This window comes from Hippocampus comes, unplaced genomic scaffold (genome assembly GCF_001891065.2).
Source record: "Hippocampus comes isolate QL1 unplaced genomic scaffold, H_comes_QL1_v1.1 scaffold30, whole genome shotgun sequence".
Classification (NCBI taxonomy): Eukaryota; Metazoa; Chordata; class Actinopteri; order Syngnathiformes; family Syngnathidae; genus Hippocampus; species Hippocampus comes.
In genome coordinates this window covers 479983-500354 of record NW_017805705.1, presented here as the reverse complement: position 1 = coordinate 500354, position 20372 = coordinate 479983, and the positions used below count along the sequence as shown (strand labels likewise).

The 20372-nt window shown below is 45.6% G+C and overlaps 2 protein-coding genes across 2 annotated transcripts in view; both read left to right on the top strand.

The window, feature by feature from the left end:
• LOC109523577 (probable E3 ubiquitin-protein ligase HERC1) overlaps nucleotides 1-5009 on the top strand; it is a gene marked incomplete at its 3' end in the record, with an annotated part of 29231 nt that extends 24222 nt beyond the window's left edge. The window contains exons 61-74 of the mRNA XM_019882796.1: nucleotides 23-151; nucleotides 665-763; nucleotides 921-1379; nucleotides 1472-1537; nucleotides 1768-1893; nucleotides 1972-2110; nucleotides 2431-2612; nucleotides 2687-2842; nucleotides 2927-3049; nucleotides 3212-3314; nucleotides 3483-3652; nucleotides 3903-4041; nucleotides 4116-4285; nucleotides 4959-5009. Of these exons, the coding sequence (XP_019738355.1) occupies nucleotides 23-151; nucleotides 665-763; nucleotides 921-1379; nucleotides 1472-1537; nucleotides 1768-1893; nucleotides 1972-2110; nucleotides 2431-2612; nucleotides 2687-2842; nucleotides 2927-3049; nucleotides 3212-3314; nucleotides 3483-3652; nucleotides 3903-4041; nucleotides 4116-4285; nucleotides 4959-5009 (2112 nt within the window). The remainder of the gene's footprint in view (nucleotides 1-22; nucleotides 152-664; nucleotides 764-920; nucleotides 1380-1471; nucleotides 1538-1767; nucleotides 1894-1971; nucleotides 2111-2430; nucleotides 2613-2686; nucleotides 2843-2926; nucleotides 3050-3211; nucleotides 3315-3482; nucleotides 3653-3902; nucleotides 4042-4115; nucleotides 4286-4958) is intronic.
• A 3-nt stretch (nucleotides 5010-5012) lies between these two features.
• On the top strand, nucleotides 5013-6967 carry LOC109523576 (probable E3 ubiquitin-protein ligase HERC1). Its single transcript, XM_019882795.1, has 7 exons — nucleotides 5013-5094; nucleotides 5216-5292; nucleotides 5414-5666; nucleotides 5906-6058; nucleotides 6140-6163; nucleotides 6207-6410; nucleotides 6782-6967. Exons 1-7 carry the CDS (start codon nucleotides 5086-5088, stop codon nucleotides 6965-6967), a joined length of 906 nt encoding a protein of 301 aa, XP_019738354.1. The 5' UTR covers nucleotides 5013-5085.
• Nucleotides 6968-20372: the final 13405 nt, after the last annotated feature.

The following is a 20372-nucleotide window of genomic DNA, read 5'->3' as shown; positions in this document are numbered from 1 at the left end:
CAGCAAGGTTGTTGTGTTTCAGGAGAGTGCAAAGTGTGTGTTTGTCCTCCTCGGTCACATCACAGCGGTGAAGTCGCTCTCGTTTTGCTCCAGTGGTCTGGCTCTGGTTTCTGGAGGGATAGGGGGGCTACTCAACATCTGGTCCTTACAGGTCGGAGAGTTTGAGTCGCTGCTGCAGTTAAACATGGCATATATAATAAACCCAAGTTTTTTTGCGTGTTGCTTGCTTTCTTCAACTTGGTTTTTTTTCACTCCAAGTGGAATTTACTGACACACAAAACAAAATAGAATTAAACATTGCATATTTGCACACCAAAATCCCAAACATATTACAGCAATTATTTCCCCAGAAACAACTGCTACTTTAACTCACATATGAGCAGCAATTTATACAGCATTACTCACACATCTATTCTCGACTCTGTGGGAACTTTGAATATTATTGCGGCTGAGTGGGGGACCTTCTCTGCTTCTTCTTCCTCTGAATTGTGACTTATATACAGACTTGGTTCTGCACACAAAAATATAGAATTGTCTGTATACACGTTAAAAAAGGATCAATTGAAAAATCTGTGATATTCCAAGGACACAAAAAATAAACCACAAGAAGCCATAGTTGGGTTTCACTGTGGTTCTCATAACATTGCTATGTATGTGTTTGCAGGATGGTTCAGTGTTACAGACCGTTACAGGCTTGGGATCAGTCGTCAGTACAACGTGGATCCCCAAAATGGGCGTTGTCGCCTGTTTCGGGAGGTCAAAGGTAATTTGGCTAATTTGTGACTCATAAAATTTAATGTAAGCATCACAGTGAGCTAGTGGTTAGCATGTTTGTCTCAACAGTTGTGAGTTTAACTGTTACAAGTTCCATTGGAGATAATTATTGCTTAACTTGTCAGTTGCATTTGTTCCCCACCCAGGATGTCTTGTTGATCTGCTGCACCCCTGACTGGATCACTCAGAATCACGTGCTGGCTTCCTGCCGCATGGTCCTTCGAAGCCAGGGCATCCTGGGTCTTCATCGGGCACCTTGTTTCGCAGTACTGCTGGAGAGGCTGCCACTTTTGCTGCAAGAGCAGTATGCCTACGAGCGGGCCCACGTGGTCGCCGGTGACCAGTTAGTCCACAGTGCCTTCTTGCAGAGCCTGGCCTGCCTCGCTGTCGGTTTATCCTTAGAGGAGCACCTGTGCCATTACCCGTGCCCACCTCATCACGCCAACCCCAATGACCAATCTTGCCCGGCCGAATGGAGCTGGCTGGCCACCTACGCCACGACCGTGCGCAGCGCCGAGGCTATCGCCAGCGGCATTGTCTTCCCAGAGTCCTTTGCGGTTCGAGAGTTTGAAGAGGGGGATGAGGACGAAATCTCAAAGGCCCTGGTAGGCCACAATTCATCTTATGACACGCAGATGACAATCTCAATGAGTGGGCCATTTCAAAAGGCTATTGATGTCATTCTTGTGTCTCTTAGGACAACAGTAAATGGAGTTTCAGGATGGATGAACAGCTGATGTCCTGGGCAACCACCCTACCAGAGGTAATTGCATAACTTTATACCTTTGCGGTCGAATAGAATTGGTTCATCTGAGGTACAGGTCCATCTGGGTTCAGGTTTTTACTCCTCTCCCTCCATGGGAAATGGTGTCAGATGTGGAATGGATAGTTGATAGAGCCGAGTTCACATCCAAGCGGAGGGTACTACTCCTCTGCTTCTGTGATGAATCTACTTTGAACTTTGCTGGAAATCTCATGCACCACTTTTCACAGGACTGGCAACGAGGGGGCAAGAGCGAGGTGTACCTGTGGGGGAGCGGACGCTATGGACAGCTGGCGGGTATGGGGACCAACCCCATGACGCCTACATTAGCGCCCTCACTGCTTCAGACACAACAGGTTGCGTACCATTTGCAAGACACCCGCCCTTTTTTGATGACTGCAGTTTCTAATATTCATATTTTGGCTGCCTTTTAGGTGGTGTGCGGTCAGAATTGTACTTTCCTGGTTCAGTCCAATGGAACCGTGCTGGCCGTTGGGGAAGGACAGTACGGAAGGCTGGGACAAGGAAATTCCGATGATCTATATGTCCCGACTATTATCTGCGCTTTTCAAGGTAAAAAAAAAAACTTGACTGAATAATATCCAGAATTTCAAAATGTTAGCAGGATCCGAACATGCCGACCAAGCCCCATTTCAAAAGAAAATGAAAGTAAATTGAAGTCAATGAGCGATGTTGAAGTGATACATCGAGACTAAGATGTTATTTGTTGGGGAGGAGTTAAGTCTTCGCCTGGGTTCTTAGAGGAACTCACTGACCATTTTTACATGCAGTCATGTCACTCACCACCGGAATAAAGCAGTCAGTTTCCTCCTCGCTCCAAAAGTTTGGTCCCGTGCTGGATCTGAGTTTTGCATTTCTGTGTGTGTGTGCAGGTTATGTGGTGACCCAGCTTGTGACATCCTGCGGCTCCGACGGACACTCCATGGCGCTGACCGAGACGGGAGAGGTGTTCAGTTGGGGGGATGGAGATTTCGGGAAACTAGGACACGGCAACACCGAGAGGCAGAGGAGACCCAAACAAATTGAGGCATTGCAGGGGGAAGACATCGTTCAGGTGAAAAGCATTTCATTCCCAAAGTAAATCTAAAGTCGCCGCTTTCTTAAATAATCGTTGCTTCCTCGTTCCAGCTCGCGTGCGGTTTCCGGCATTCGGCTGTGGTGACATCTGACGGGAAACTGTTTACCTTTGGAAGCGGTGAATCTGGACGTCTGGGTCAACGGTCAACATCCAACAAGATGCTGCCGGAGAGAGTGGCTGCACTGGAGGGTTACCACATAGGACAGGTAAAAAGATTTTTTTTTTTTTTTTTTGCTTGGCTCTAAACATTGCAAAATAATGAAATGGCATGAATGGTCATATTTTCTCAGGTGTCATGTGGACTCAACCACACTCTGGTCTTGTCTGCGGACGGAATGATTGTATGGGCATTTGGAGATGGAGATTACGGAAAATTGGGGACTGGTTCCTCAACGGCAAAATATTACCCTCAGGTATGTTGACAAGGTTAGCAAATCCTCCTCAAATGTATTTTAGCATGTCGAGGCTAGCTGACTCGATAAAAATTGTCCTGGGCCCTATTTTGGGCCTTGATACAAAAGTTGAGGAAAATCAAATAGACAACGATTACATGTGTTTGATGTCCATCTGTTCAGAAAGTGGAGCAGCTGTGTAATAAAGGAGTGAAGAAGGTCAGCTGTGGAACTCAATTCTCTGTTGCCTTGGCTTGCGATGGACATGTGTACACATTTGGACAAGGTACATCGACATTTAATAATAAAATAAATACAATAACATGCGTACAATGTTAGACGTCGTGGTTTTATTCATACTACTGCAGACAAATTCCTTGTGTGTGTGTGTGTGTGTGTGTTCGTTTGACATACATGGCCAACAAAGATGATTCTGATTGTGATGTCCCAACAGAGCGTCTGATTGGCCTGCCGGACTCCATGCTCAAGAACAAGTCATGTCCTCAGGTGGTTCCGGCCCTCGACGGACACTTCATAGAGGACGTGGCCCTGGGCTGTGAGCACGTCCTCGCCCTGTCCTCTACCGGGGACGTCTATGCCTGGGGCTGCAATAGTGACGGACAGGTAAGTTACAATATATTGAAAGTTGGGGAGTCCCATTTTGGAAAGTGCACTGAGGGCCATATTGAATTTATTTAAAAAAAATTATAATAATAATAAATTATTGGCCACTTGTATTTTAACCCTTTCATGCACCCTGTAACCTGATAAGCTGTCCACTGTAGTAACCGCTGTCCCCGAAAGTGTTAAACACATTTTCAAAAGTCCATGTTCAAGACATAAAGTTTGGTGTCCTCCTTCATGTGTTTTCCAGCTTGGTCTGGGACATTCCAACCTGGTGAAGGAGCCCACGCTGGTGACATCCCTGCAGGGGAAGAACATCCGACAGATCTCCGCGGGCCGCTGCCACAGCTCGGCCTGGACGACGCCCTCTGCGTCCATTAAAACCTCAGGTGCGCGCACACTCCCGCGGCTCGCTGATAGTTCAGCTTTGATACGATCCTAAAAAAAAAAAAATCCTCCGTAGGTGGTTCTGGAAGTTTCCAGCTAGGTCTTCCGCAGTGTGTCCCTCCCCAGTACAACACATTGAAAGGCTGCAGCCCTCATCTGCTCAGCATGCGCCTCCGAGTGCTCCACCACTTCTCTGATCTTGTGTACAAGTCGTGGCGGCTGCTGAACCTGGATGCCAAGAATATGGTAATGATGTTTGGTATTAGATGTGTATGAATAAGGAAATAAAAATCCTGGTGATTTGTTTGCCAACAGTTCAGATCATCGGGATCAAATCGCTATATTGGGGGCGGCATCTATAATTCATAGTGTGCTTGGGGTGGAAATTGCAGATTCTTTTTCGCTATGATAATATCACCTTACACCATTTATGCTTATGCAGGGTATGATAGATTGTTTGGGGTGAGGGCAATAAACGATACTGTCAAGGTAGAGTATGAGTAATTGCCTCCTTGTTATTTTTTTCCCATCCCTTCTCTAAATGATACTCAACCAATATTTTGATCTTGGCCCTACCAATGCAGTATAGTACACTGACACAGATATTTTGAGAACTATTATTTGTGTAAGAGTGCACTGCCTCATGCCCTAATTGATTTAGCGATGTGCTATATCATGGTAATCCTTTTTTGTCCTTCCCTGAAATGACACTCTTTCACGAGAGATAACGATTCGGGATGTCATGATACTGAGATTTTGTCCCGCTCCTGTGAGATATGGAAAATAACATCGCTGTATGTGTCCCGTCTCCTACATGATAATGTGCCGCGATATGATCGTATCACACAAGATTGACATTTAGGCCCAACCCTGCTCTGCTGTATCCAGTTTCTTTGCTCTTTTCTTGGTCTCCATTCAGGTTTCTACTTCGAGGTATAGTTTGGGGACGACAGCGATTGTCCGTGGTGTCCCGAGCGTGGAAGGTCAAGCTCATCGGCGAGGGAGCGGACGACGCTGGCGGAGTGTTTGACGACACCATTACAGAGATGTGCCAGGTAAAGACAAAAAGGGAAAAAACACACACACACACACAAAACGACACTCACGTCCAAAAGATTTCATTTGCAGAAACCGAGACCACATCTTCAATCGGTCACACTTGTTTTTTTTAAATAGGAGCTGCAGTCCGCCGTGGTGGACCTTCTCATCCGTACGCCCAACAGCTTTACAGATGTGGGAAGTCACACTGACAGGTTGGTGCACTTTCCTCCAACCGTAATCCCAGCGTCCTTAATCCCTTGACGTCCAGTCTGAAGATTTGGTCTTGTGTTCCCTTGACGTCCAGTCTGAAGATTTGGTCTTGTGTCCGGACAGGTTCCTGCTGAACCCGGCTGCTCTCTCCAAAGATCACATGGTCCAGTTTCGCTTCTTGGGTATCCTGATGGCGGTGGCCATCCGCACGAAGAAACCTCTAGACCTGCATCTTGCGCCGTGGGTGTGGAAGCAGCTCTGCTCCATGCCACTGGGAGAGCCCGACCTAGAGGAGGTGGACCTCCTCACCTTCCGCACCTTACAAGGCATTCTGCACTTGGAAAACAGCGGCATCACAGAGGAGAATTTCCATGTGGTGAGATGTCTCAATCTGTGGATCAGTTGTTCCTTCCGTTTTCAACTGCCAATCCAAAAAAGAAAAGTGTGACTTACCTAACGCACACACACAGACAAAAAAAACAGTTTTAGTCTCGGACTAAAAATAAACGAAATGCTGAGCAGAAGGAACATTTAAAAAAAAATCAAAGTTGTCATCTCAACCTCAAATAACTTTCTCACTTGGTTTAATGAATGTTACGGTGTATCTTTGTGAAGATGATTCCACTGGATTCGTTCGTGGCCCACAGTGCAGACGGAAGGCTGGTGCCGGTGGGTCCCGGAGGCCAAAACATTTCCCTTAACTTTTCCAACCGCACGGAGTATGTGGAGAGAGCGTTGCAGTACAGACTTCATGAAATGGACTCTCAGGTTTGAAGCAAAGACGGTAGTAGCGATGCGGCTTTGGTTACTTCCCCAATCGGCGTTCACCAGCGGATATCATTTGTGCAGGTGGCATCGGTCAGAGAGGGCACGGCCCCCCCAGCACCTGGAGCAGCTTGTGTGTGGCTTGCCCGAGGTGTCGGTGGAGACGCTGAAGAAGCTGGTGCGCTACCGTGACATCGCGGAGAGCCACCAGCTAGTGGCCTGGTTCTGGCAGAGCTTGGAGGAGTTTACCAACGAGGAGCGCGTGCTCTTCCTTCGCTTCGTCTCCGGCAGGTCCCGGCTGCCGTCCAACCCGGCCGACATGACGCAGAAGTTCCAGATCATCAAGGTGGACCGGGTGAGTTTGGGCTGAAAGATGCCTGATGCCCCAAAAACGGATAAAAAAATACTTTGTACTTTTCAGACTTTTGACCAGTCAAAAAAAAAACCCAAAACCCCTACACTTACGCTGTGACTTTGTGATTGGATGGTTGAGGGCACCGAGGCAGAACTTCGGATTTTGCATAAAATGCAAAATATCAACCAATCTCAATCCATTCGATCAGATTGGTGTAAAGTGTATTATATATTTTATTGTATTGTTTTTTTTTTTTTTTATGTAACTCTTGTTAATCAATTAATTTTTATTAATTTGCTTTTATGATTACTTTCTAAATATTCTCCTGAATTTCCTCTCTGTGAGTCAACCAGTTTCCTCTCTTCCCCCAGCCCGTAAATGGCCTGCCGACGGCTCAGACGTGCTTCTTCCTGCTGCGTCTTCCGCCATACACAAGCCAGGTGGTGCTGGCCGAGCGTCTGCGCTACTCCATACACAACTGCCCCTCCATCGACATGGACAACTACATGCTGACGCACAACACGGAGCCCTTAGAGACCTCCGACACAGAGGAGTGATGCCGTCATTATATGCACTGACTTTTAATTTATTTCCCCCCTTGGATGAGTGTTGTTTTGCATTTGTGTGAGATATCGTGTATTTATTGCAGTGCTTGAGCCGAGAAGCCACTGGGATAATATAGACTACTATTTCTTATCATATAAGCCACTGAATCAATGTGCCTGTTTGAAGATGTAATTGAAGGTTCTGTCCAATGTAGGCAGTGTGACTCTAAAATAAAGAGTGCTTACTTGTAGCCTGTTATTTTTTTTTTCTTTTTTAACTGACACTTTGCTTTTCTTACAGATTTTGAACAAATTTAAATCCAGTACCTTTAAATATGCATCACTTGTAAGGCTTTTGCTTTTGTGTCAAGGCTGCCATGATTAGTCTGTGCTGCTTAGAGGACCCTATTAATATCATTGTACCACCTGCTTTGACACAGGCAGCGTAGAAATAAACCTGCAGTCAGCGGTCTCGCAGCTGAGAGAGAGAGAGAAAGAGTGCGAGGTAAGAGATTAATATAACGTCCATATATCATCTTAACAAGGATTCACGAATCACAGGGAAAGGGCAGTGCTGGGGAAATGTCAACATGGCCTAATTGCCATTATTATGTCTAGAATGTGTGTGTGTGTGTGTGTGTGTGTGTGTGTGTGTGTGTGTGTGTGTGTATATAAATTCCTACCCGATCCTACACGTTTCCTATACTGTACTGTAATATGTTGTGTGGAGCCTTTGAAATGTGTAATACCAGTGATGACCACACGATGGCAGGCAATCCTCACAGCGCCTCCAACCCACAGTCTGTCATCGCGAAGAAGCGTTTGTCATGGCTGTCACAACATCGATCCCAAACTACAAAAACAACAGTTTTTATTTTCCCTACCCACTACGTCGAGTTCTTTCAAAGTGCATGAGCATTTGATAGACTTGTGTTCTCCAAAAACATGAATATATTCAACTCATAATTGTGTTTGAAACGCGTATGGTGGCTTAATTGGACAAGCGGCCGACTGTGATGGAATCGCCCGCCTTTGATGGGATGCTTCCAGGGCACAGGTGAGTCGACCAACCTGTTAATTTCGGGATTTTTGAATGAAATGGAAGAAAAGCTAATGATGGTACAGTATTAAAATTTGACTACGTTCGTTTTTGTGAAACCATGCAGAAAATGACTGAACTTTGGTTTGCTGTTGAGCAGATTTGTGAACTTTGAATGTTAATTTTGATGCAAGAGAGCCCTTTGCTGTGTGGAGGGTTAGGGAAATCACGGTATGTGGTTATTTTGTGTCGTTGAGTGTTGCCTCTTTTCTGTGTGTATTTGAAAATTCAATTACATGATGACACTTCTGTACTTTGGCTCGGGGAAAAAAAGAGACTGCTTAGATCAATAATTCAGCAGCGTTTGAAGGGGGAAAAGTTCTCTCGCGACTGTCGAACATCTTTGGAAGCATTCATTAGAGCACTAAGATCATGTTCACCTGTTTAACTTGTTAAGTCTGAAGCCCCTTCGTTTTTTATTACCATGTCGGGAACACCATCAGGCTTTCATAGACGTCAATAATTCATAATTCATTTGCTTAATGAACAATTAAGGAAATTAACAATGAATTATTGATTTATTCTCTTTTTTCCCCCCCTCATTAGCTGTTTCTTAGCGGTTAAACATGAGGACAAGATGACATATTGGGACCCAAATTTAAATATCTTCACGTTCTAATGTTCAGGTTAATGATAATCTAAGTAACTAGAGGTGACTGATTTTGATAATCTTTTCAAGTCGCTTTCGTGCAACTATCCCACAAACTTTCCCACCTCCCTTGACTGTACAAGGGTAACAAACAGCTGGATTAAGTGTTTCTCGATTGGTCATGCCCGCAGAGTTTGGCGCGCAACTGTACCCACAGAGACCTGGTCTTACCAAAGTCTCGTTTAAATAGTCACTAAAGCCACTCACTATATTGGTTTTAGATCATGCAAAAAATAAATAAATAAATAAAAATCCCACCAGCAGCAAAACGCTATTGATGGCTTGCCATTGTTTTCTTGACCTTTCTATCCATCCAGCTCAAATGACAGCTGCTAAGTCATTTTAAGACTAAACATGGGCCATGATGGCGATTATTGAGCAGGGAATTCTCTCTCTCTCTCTCTCTCTCTCTCTCTCTCTCTCTCTCTCTCTCTCTCTCTCTCTCATAAGATGCCATGCATTATTGCTACCACAGGCTAATTTCCCATGAGTGCCATCAGACAAAATAATCACTGGAGAAGAATTATGTTCCCGCCATCATTTTGGCTCCATGAAGTGGATTGTTGTGGAATTAACTTCAATGTATTAGCGTTATCTTGACATACAAGCGCTAACTGAGGACACAAACGTCATTAGGATTCTGATAGATGGGTTTGGTCAAATACATCCAAACCTTCCCAAAGGAGTGTGTGATTCAAATTAGCCGCTCATCAATTTTCTATTGCGCTTGTTATTAGAAGGGTTGCAGAACCGATCCCATCTGACTTTGACCCAGAACAGTGAGAGGCAGGTTACACCCCGGACTGGTCATCAGCTGATGACAGCTAGCTACTGTTGATGCGAGCTCCTGTTATTGATGAACCTCATGTAAAGGTGCTTTGTTCATGTTGAATAATAACTGGTGACATTGAACGTCATCTATTTACCTGATGGTGTAAAAGTGCAAAGTGTGGCAATATCCAGCTGCCATGACATTTTCTACGAATGGCAAAGGTGGATAAATGCCGGGTCTACCGTTCGGACTGCGGTGCGCCAATTTTGCGGGATCTCATTGTTTGAGGGGCTCGAGTCGTGTTCTTGCCTCCGGAGTTTGAAGGACAGTTTTGGCGGTGAATGGAAATGCAGTACTTATAAAACAGCAGATTATGTGAGCTCTGTTGGGATCCGTCATCTGGCTTCCAGACGGACGACGCATTGGCAGCAGTGGCCGAGGATTTACCTTCCTCGGCTGGCAGTGGCCATCCGCCGGGCCTGGAAGCCAATATTAAACAACACAGCTTTCGCTTGCATTGAGCTCTTATGCAACAACATCTGGACAAGGGACCTCGGACGACCAGACCCCCCCTCCTTTTTTCTTCTTTTTTTTTTTTTAATAACGCAGCAGTGATTACATCAACAGCAATCCCACCCACCCCTCCATGGGATCAAAACATGAAGGGCATTCCTGTGTACTTTGACTCCGAGCCAAGAACAGGAATTTCTTCCCCCTCCCTTGACGCTTTCTATTTGCTAATGATGTTGAAATTGACATTTTTTGCATTCCCGGTAATCATAAACATCTGGTGTGCACCATCTGCCGATGTTGTTGTTTAATGGGCTTCACTGTTATTAAGTGGGAGGGGGGGAAGAGTCCTATCAATGCATAATGCCGCATGCGTTAAGCTGAATGATTTGCAACATCTTTGACCTGCTGTCAAAGTGAGCCGTTTTATGAATGACTTATCTTATTCTGCTGAGGGCGAAACATCCATCCATTATTCGAGCCGCTTAGTTGAATTTCTGATGATGGCACGCTCCCATAAGTCATATGATTTAACAACAAAAAAACCCCCCTCAAACATACAAACAATAGTACAAATGTTGGCCTAAGTGCGTAGCTGATCCAATCCGTTTGGCTCATAATACCATCAAACAATTGAAGTGGTTACTAAAATCACCGACTCAACATGGAACCCGTCTCTGGTTCCTTGGTGAGTCGTTCCAAAAAGCAGCTACGGTGGCGTCGCATTAGCCTCAAGGGCGTGGCGGTCAAGTGGGCTCCACGTGCGCTGCAAATTTATTCAAGTGGGCACTGCTAATGCAATAACCGCCGACCGTATCCGTGTATGCAGATACGTCCGTCGAGGCCTTCTCAGATCCTTAACTCGACTCCAACCTCACTTTACCCTCTTGCTAAGTGTACTTGAATGACTTGAACCTAAGCCACAACCACTATCAAATCTCGCGGGGACAAGTTTTGTCATATTAGTGAACAGTGGAAAACTTCAGAATGACAAAAAAACAAAAAAAACTTGACATTTGTCCTCGCGTGATCTTCTGAAGTACGTCACGGAAGCGCAATTTGTTAACCTGACCTACATAAAAAGTCCTTGTATGCAGCTGCGTGCTGACGACAAAGCCGCCAAGATTATATTTTAAGCAGGGGGCCCCGTGATTTATCTACCGCTACATGGTTAACGGCAGCATTAATCACGCCACGAGCCGTGCCTCCCTCCCGTATTATCTACAAACAACTCTCGACGCCCATGCACCCGTGTTGAAGCGCTTGCGTTTTTACACAGGCCGTGTTTTTTTTTTAGGTTGTGTACAGTGAAGATGGGGTGCGCCATCGAGGCAAGGATGCTCAAGGGAGTTTGCCTTTAACTGTAAATAGGTTTTGTTTTCAGAGGAAGAGGCGGAGCCTAATATGTCAGGATGTTGTGGGGCATGCTGTTTTAATGCAACATTTTTTTTCCTATTTTTTTTTTAAAGATTGCATGCAGGTGAGAGAGAGGGTTTGGAATCTATGTGCACATGTTAAAGAGAATACAACTGCTTTAACTTTTGAAGGTGGTGTGCAGGGAAGAGAAATCGGATTCGGGATTTTCAAGGGGTGTGCACCTCAAAATCTTAAATCTCGCCTTTAAATACTCGATCACAATGTTGAAGGGGGTGCACCTTTCATTTCTGTTTTAAAGTTGTGGTGCGCCATCCATCCAGGGATGTTCAAGGGGCTGCGCCTTTACTGTAAATTGGCTTTGTTTTTAAATTTTGGGAGATTATGTGGCGTTTCCCAGCTCTATCAGGATGTTGACGGGGGTGCGCATTTAGTAGGATTTTTGCTTCATTTGGACTTTTTTTTAGATTGCCAGCAGGATCAGATGGGATGTGCCATCTTCTACCTGCCGCTAGTGAGTCATGTATATTTGCCTCTCTGCATCGCATCCTTTTGAAAATGACGCCGCCCATATTTGCCCCTCCCGCCACTCTTGTGGATGTGAAATACTGTAGACGAAAGTTGACTTTAATGCCATTGAGTTGCTCTGAACAAGTCTTTCCTGCTGTGTCTGTGGTCAAATCTTTACCTGCAGCGCCTCGTGTCGCGGCACGAGGCATCTAGGATGACATGTAAAGTGTCAGGTGTGCTGGGCGCGCCTTGTAAACACATCCCGGCTGCGGATGCGGGGGGGGAGAGTGGCGGCACGAAACTCGAGTGCTCCCCCCCCGGTCATGATCAGAATGGCAAATGACGCATCCTCGCTCGTTGCGTTCACCTAGGCCAGCGCGATGTCAGGTGTGGACACGTGCGTCATTTTCAGAACTACTTTTTTCATCCCGGCACGAACCTTCACATTTCATAAGAACGGCGTAACTCTTCCTAATTTTCGTGTCGACTTTGTGAGAGCTCAGCTGTCCTGAAAGTGCGATTTCAGGGAAACGTTTGCCCAAACAAAAATTGCATAATAAGATTAAAACGGGGAACAGAACATGGGCAAAATAAAAGTGGGGGAGGGGGGATGGAAGTAGCTATATTTAAAGCGGTTGCTCGGCCAGCTGTTCACCGCGTGTTACTCTGGCTACTTTACGATTACGAGGGAGGATGCCGTTAGATAATCTATCACAGGATGTGTTGTTTGCCCTGTTGTGTAAGGCTGGGGGGCCCTAAGTCCTCCACTAAGGTGTCAAAACAACAGGAGGTGTCAATAAATGAGGCCTTCAGAGTTATTCGCAGGCCACGGGAGAAAAAGTTTGAAACGCCACCAATTTCAAGACCAGACTGAGAAAGTCCTCCTACCCCCCTTTTGAAAATGGACCTCCGGTAAATCAAAGCAGGTCTGAGCCAAGCTCGGCAGTCCCGTTGTCCTTCATTCCAACGACGTTTGGGCTTATCAATCACGATCGAGCTCATTTCAAGCGCGACGGGAACACGATCACGTGTCCCATCCAGCCGCTGCTTGTTGTGCTCTGCGGAACGTTACTCGGGCTTTTTGGAACGACTCGGTGCCAGCATCCGGCAGCCCTACAAGACAAAGAAGTGCCGGTGAAAGGCTCGTGCATCATTCTTTAACCGCTTGATCCCCCGAAAGGTGAAAAGTTGAAGTCGTTCATCAAGCGACTGTCTGCTCTCATCGCCAGGAGCTCATTTTCTTGAAAGCCTCCCCGCGGACAGAACATCAGTCACTGACGGCATCCCGTCAGACAATTCTCTGGATTCATTGATGGATTTGCATCAATGACACAAGGTCCGGCCGGCGCGTTCACGTGTGGCGCACGTGACGGCCTGACGTCAGCGTTGGGATGATTCTTCCCCACCCAGCGTATTTGCAGCACGCAGCTATGGATATATAGAAGTGGCTCTCCGACACAACAAGGTTATAATCAGTGAGCTTGGGGCCCGCGCTCGCCTGCTCGAGCCAGACGGATTAATTATCAAAATGGCAATTGCTCCACACCGCCAAAACAATTAGAGAGAAACGTCGCTAACCCGTCTGAAACGCGAACCGGGAGCATTTGATGCCTGAGCTTGTCCTTTGCTCTTCTTTTCAGTACAACGCCCTGCTTGAAAGAATACTCAAAATACAAAATACGATCAGAATTTCTCTTGGCTGCACCTATATGTGGATGTTTTTTTGTTAGTTTTTGTTTTTGTTTTTTTTTGTCCAATCACATTCCAACCAATTTGTGCTTCCAATCTACTTGACTGTCGACTTGTTTCTTTAACCGAGCCAATTTCAAAATCGCCTCAGAGGGCAAGTTGTTCCTCCGACTGTTTATTTTGGCTGCAATTCCAGTGTCGACCACTAGATGGTGTTTAGTTTGCCCACATTCAATTTGATTTAAGATTGAAAACAAGAAGCACAGGATTTCGGCGTCACACCTCTTCAATCCTGCTTTGTACGCCTACAAAAAGCGACTGCTGTAGGTTTCAGTTTATAAAGTACGTCTTTGGGCATGATTATTGACAGATCTTGTGAGATAAATTAAGTTTGTCAATTTGGGGTGAAAACAGGATTTGTTTACATAAACACCATGGATCGGTGCTGTTTTCTACATTATTTTGTGACGGCATTTGTCCAAATAATTTGGAACACACCACATGAATGAACCCACCGAAAACAAGGGTCAAAATGCACCTCAATCGATTAGCCACTCGACGTACTAGCCCACCTCGGCTGCCGTTTGGAGCAAACTGTCACGTCAAAGTGTTGCCGCTACAATGTTTGTTTTAACCCGAGAGCTAAGTGAATCATTAGTGCTCGATTCATTAGCGCAGTATCGAATTGGGGCACCTTGCCACTGTCAGCTTCTGTATTATTCATACGGATGAGCGCAAAGGACTTGGGCGCAGATTCAAAGCTTTGTCCCCTGACTCTTTTGCCCCTACATGTAATGATTGTGCTTGATTTAGAGTGTTTGACCGCTAGCATTAAATGCAGACCGCAGCATTTGATGGGAAGTATACTTATCGAAAAATATGTTTAATGTTGTCATTGGAGTCGTGTCGAATTGCCCTTTGTGTTTACATAAAAATAGCGTGATCATTTTTGCATGATTGCAGGTCCTGTCACAGTGTTGAAGGCGCGGGGTGCGTGCGTGGCGTCTGATAAACTTCATAATAACGCTCAACGTGACTTGATGACCTTGCCGATGATCGCACTTTCCGAATTGCATTCGGGGGACTAATAAAAAGCAAGAGGACTAAGAAACAGAACGGTGTAAAATGTTGATAAAGACTCGCCCAAGGCCTCTCACAATAAAGTGTTCCAAGCCGAAGACAATCAATGGAGACTGTTGGATCAATATCTTCCTGTCAGACCGCTGTCACATCATTTTAAGGGAGAATAGTTAATTATCGGCGAGCACTCGTAGGCCGTTTTTCTGACACGAGTTGCCAATTCCGGCGGACTCCGTGCTATTGGAAAAGCAATGACGGAACTCAACCAATCATGCCACTTTTGCGTAACAATGATTAGCTACTCACTTATCCCGGAAGGTCACTCGAGACTTCCATGTATTACTGATGGCTTTCATAAAAGCCAAATTCTGAGATATTTGACAATTTTTCACTTCACGTCTGCAAAAGGGCCGATTGTCAAAAATTGCCATACTTGAGCACAGTATTAATTTGACTGGATCTGATTGCAGGGTGTAGCCGGCCTCTCCTCCAAAAGTCCGACTGGAAAGGTTCCGGCTCAAACATGATCCGATAAGCAGTACAGAAAATGGATGGATGGCTATGCGACCATAATACAGAATCAAGGGATGTCCTTTTTATGAATGACAAAAAAAAAAGAACAAAAAGTCAAATGTAATCTTGTAAAGCCAGACACTAATGAGGACAAGTTATATATAAGACGGATGGACGATGAGCCCAAACCAGCCACTCCTGATGGTCAAACGTAGGACGATGGAGAAGCAGATATCCCGGACGAAATCTGTACTCGCAGCGAATGTAGGCCTCATTTCCAAACATTCGGCAGCAGAATTCCTGTCACATCTTTAGTTTCTTCAGCAACATGTGTCCTGCGTACAAATGTTCACTCGTTTCAAGCAAAACCACAAACACTGGACCAGCTAAGATTGTTTGGTTGGGGGGGCGCCTGGGATTAAGCCATGCCAGAGGATCTTTACGAAAGCTACGAGGTGATTAGAGTGGCTTTCGGATGACCTTCAAGTTGTAGCCGTTGTTTTTTTTTTTTTTTACCCCAGCTACCCCAGTAGACACCTTCAATTTACCAAAGAAATCACATGCCAAATTATGTCCCAGAAATTGCTTGTAGTACAGTATCGGTTCGGAAACTGCAGGAACCCCCCCCCCCCCTACTATAAACAAATCCAAAGTCTTAATCCAGCGCTACAATGAGCAGAAGCTCTATTCTTATTCTTGCTTTTGCTACGGCCGCAGTTGCTTGTAGTACAGTATCGGTTCGGAAACTGCAAGGACCCCCCCCACCCCCCAATATAAACAAATCCAAAATCTTAATCCAGCGCTACAATAATCAGAAGCTCTATTCTTATTCTTGCTTTGATCGGACCCTCGGGTTTTTGCTACGGCCGTGAGTCCCCAGTGCTTTATTTTTCAGGGTGGCGGAGGTGCCGACTTGGGCGACTCTACTACCCATCAAGGGATCAACGGACAGTCAGTAAATCCATTACTAAAAATACTTGCCAATCCTTTGGGATTACTACGCTTAGCAAGTGGACACTGTGTATGCCACAAATCTGGAATTAGGCAGCGAAAGGCTGTCAACTGCGCTGCATCAACACCTGATCCACGGTCTAGTTATTGGTGTTCCCGCGGCAAAGGCACATTCAGATGAGTACATTCAGTTGACCGGTGCCAAATGGTGGCCTGAATGTGGCGGAGGGGGTTGGACAGGTTAGAAATTGTGAGGTGTAGCCCACTTAAAGAAATCTCCAGCCACGTCATGACAACCTATCCTCCGGCGTAACATGAGACTTGAAACATGAGTTCCCAACACTGAGTCGGGGGAGCTTCCTAGCGCTTGTAAAATTTCAAATGCAATCACTTAATAGATTGATCATGGAAAATGCCATCGGTGTGGGACGACAGTTTTTCAGATCGAGTTTGCCATTGACTGTTGGTGTACATACTATCAATCGATCTTGGTGAGCCACGATATTCTCCATTTCTGATATTTATAACCCTCATATTTTGAATGCTCTGGTTTGTCGACACCAACCCGGGCAGTTTAAAAAAAAATATATATATTTTTTTCCTTCTTGATGAAGCCAACCTTTTGTCCGTGCTGGTTGCCGTCCAACCTCCCCCCCTGCACTCCGTGATAGCCTGATGGCCTCGGCCTGGAGACGGACCAAACCCGCAATCCTATTAAAACGCAACTCTCTTCCCAACTCCGATCACGCTTTAATTAAAATAGTCAGTCCAGCGCGGGCGGGAGTCCAACGATGACGGGCGAGTTAGATGTCTTGAAAAAAAAAGATTTTTTCGTATCGACGTTAGGTCACCGTATGCCACTTAAAATCGTTTCAATAAGATCTCAGTCTCTAAACCGAGCTTTTATATCCAACGACTTGCAAAAAAAAAATAATAATAATAAAACGAATCCGTAATCATAAACAGAAGGGGGAGGGGCCGGGGTCTGTAACACAATGCTGCCATTCTGGTGGCGGCTGATGCTATTTGCGGCATAAGTAATAGCTGGCGGTGCAGGCCTATGAAATGGTTCGTGTCAAGATGAGCTATTGACCGTAAGCAGAGATGACTGGGATGTAATCTTAGAGACACAATGCAATTTCAGACCGGCCGATCAGACGGCTGCTTACGGAACATTGTGATCCGCCGGGACACTGCGTTTTCCCTCGATGGGCGTTTTTACACTCTGCAACCTCATGGTGTGTTTTCCTCAAGTTTTAACCGTCAAGTATTTGCAGGAGGAGAAACACTGTCAGTTTGACTGAATTTCCGGTGGATAAAATTGTTGCCGGCAGGTTCATATTTTGCTGGCTGTTTTGAATAAAAGCAAAAGGATGAGCCGAAACTAAATTCAACGTGCACAGAATAGTGTTGTCTGGCGACATCGTTTCGCTGCAATTACTTTGAGAGTGCTTCACGATATCATGATTCAACCATCAACGCCACACAAATCGCCATCGATTGCCCGGATTCAAATGCGGGCTTTCGTTCCGTGAGTGCATATGATTGTTTGACCGCGAAAGTCTATTTTTGTTGTCCTCTGACGCGTACATCAAGGATTTGCACTTGGTTCGGTATCGGTATTACTTTAAGCCATAAATCTTATGCAATCTTTCTCTTTTCGTAACCCCCCTCCCACTGTCTTCCCCTTCCCTGGCACCGTGAACTGTGGAAGTCAAGTTACACAAGAAGCGGGGTTGAACAGTTGGCATGCCAACTAATCCAACCCAACGCAAACGGGGTGGGGGAAGAAAAAAGAAAAAAAAACAGGAGGAAATAAATGAAGGGATGTCTGTTTCAATTAGGGCAACATTTGGATCATTACATAATAATCCAACAGCAAGCATGCAAAACACCCCAGCTAATATCCTGTCCGGTCATCTCGAAAGCCAGCTGCATTGAATGAGATGTTGCTTATGCTTATTATTGTCATTATTATTTTTATTATTGTTGTTTTTACATTTTTTTTACGATATGTTTTAGAAATCAAATCTACCGACGCGTGACATCGTGGCGAATATTCCGATAGCTAGCTTCGCTGAGTATTTCAAGTCGACAAAAACCAGGAAACTGCTTGTCGTCCCCCCCCCCCCCAAAAAAAAACAAAACAAAAATACGGCTGAGCTATCTGAAAAACTTGATGTCCGTCATGAAGGACCGACATAGTACTTACACGCGTTGAATCAAGACGGACTTATCGGCCATTTTACTGAGCTACACAGGCAACGCAGGTGCTGTCATTGCTGTCGCTCAAGCCTCTAATTAAAGACATTAGTAACACCTACCCGTCCAAATGCAGGCTGTGGGTTGGGGGGGGTTAAGAACCACCAGTGCAATTTATTCGACTGATTTATTACCACTGCATGCAATTACCACCAAATCGCAACACATCCCCGCATCGTAGAACCAATGTATCTCATGAATACGGTGTGATTGAACGTCGCAGCCCTATCGGTTAGCATGAAACATTAGCGTGCTTTCGACTAATAGATTTTACATTGCGGGGGCAGGCGGCCTCGGCTGCTGCGACTCGACGTCATTCGTGAAGGTCAAAGGTGATGCGTTCTTACATTAATGTATCGTGAATCCCAGTATATCGCGGGGGATGCGTTCACACACGCACACGCATGCTTGAACACACTTGACCTTATTAAAACACATTTGTTAAAGTTCCTTTCGTATTTTTTTTGTTGTTGTTACAGTTTTGGAGGAAAATATTTCAGTCTTGGTTTATTAGTTTAAAAAAAAAAAATTTAATGACCTGAATTGGTTCCAATAGTTTTTTTAAGGTTTAGGGATTAGTTTTGATCAGAGCCTTGAATACTTTTGATACTCTGTTGTGGCTGTTGTACAACATGCAACACCCTTGCTGCAAAATGAATTTATACATGTATGATAACCTGAACATGAATCATGACAATATTTTGTGATTAACATATTTTGATAGGTTTTATTATTATTATTATTATTATTTATTTATTTTTTTACTATTTCATAATTTTGAAATAACATTTGACAAATTTCATGTATTGTGATGTTCTAGAGCACATTTTCAGAATATAGTAACACAAGAGAATCTGTCGGAGTTTACTTTGGACTGTTATTTAGAGTGAAATCTTGTCAAAATGTTGCAGTGCTGTTGTACACCGGTGCAAATTCAAAACAAATATCTCTGACGCTGAAAAAAAGTCATCAAAATATTGACATTGTTGTTTCATATGATTTTATTTTGTGCAATATTCATTTCGGTGAAACATGTTTTTCATGCGTGCAAATAATGTCGATACTTTTTTTTTTAATGTAAATCAATTTTTTTTTTCTCCTGTAGGCTAACGAGATTGATGAACTTCATTGAACGTGTCATGTGTTAATTGAGGAGTGGGGGGAGTGGGGCTCTTGTCCATCATGATTATGCAAATAAGGTGCTGGAGCTTGTGCAGGTTGAAACCGCAGTGAGACGAGCCGCGTGTCTGCGTGTGCGAGCGCGCGTGTGTGTACGTGTGTCTGTGTGTGCGCGTGCGCGCTGTGTGTGTCGCACGCGCGGACAGTTCGGCCCGTCGGTAGATGGCGGTAACCCAAGCAAGCTGAGCCAGCGAGCAGGGGAGGGCTCTCGGCCACTCGGGCTCCGGTGTTTGCGGCAGGAGGAGCAGCAGCAGCAGCAGCAGCAGCGGCAGCGCCGACGCACTGTGAAGGACACCGGGAGAGAGCGGCACCTCTCCGGCTCGAGCCCCCTTCCACCTCCCCGGGCCCCCCCTCCCTTCCCCGCCTCTAAGCGCGCGCAGCCATGGAGGACAAAGCCAACTCGTTCTCCAAGGCGGCCGGGAATAACGCCTTCCAGCGGCAGGACTCCATCCAGAAGAACAACAGCGCGGGCGGCCAGAACACCAAGGAGCACGGCAACTCGGTGGGCTTCAAGGGGGAGCGCGACGAGGCCATGGTGGGCTTCGACGACCTGGAGGCGGCGTCCAGGCAACACGGGTTCATGCAGAGGCAATTCGGGGCCATGATGCAGCCCGGAGTCAATAAGTTCTCCCTGCGGATGTTCGGCAGAAAGCGGTGGAGAAGGAGCAGGAGCGGGTTCAGACGGCCGGCTACTGGATCATTCACCCGTATAGCGATTTTAGGTAAAACACCTGAACGCACCCCCTCTCCCCTCCTCCCCTCCTCCCGGCTCCGGTCACCCGTAGGTCTGAGAGCTTTCGCGCACACCTTGCACCCAAGCGCGCGTCTC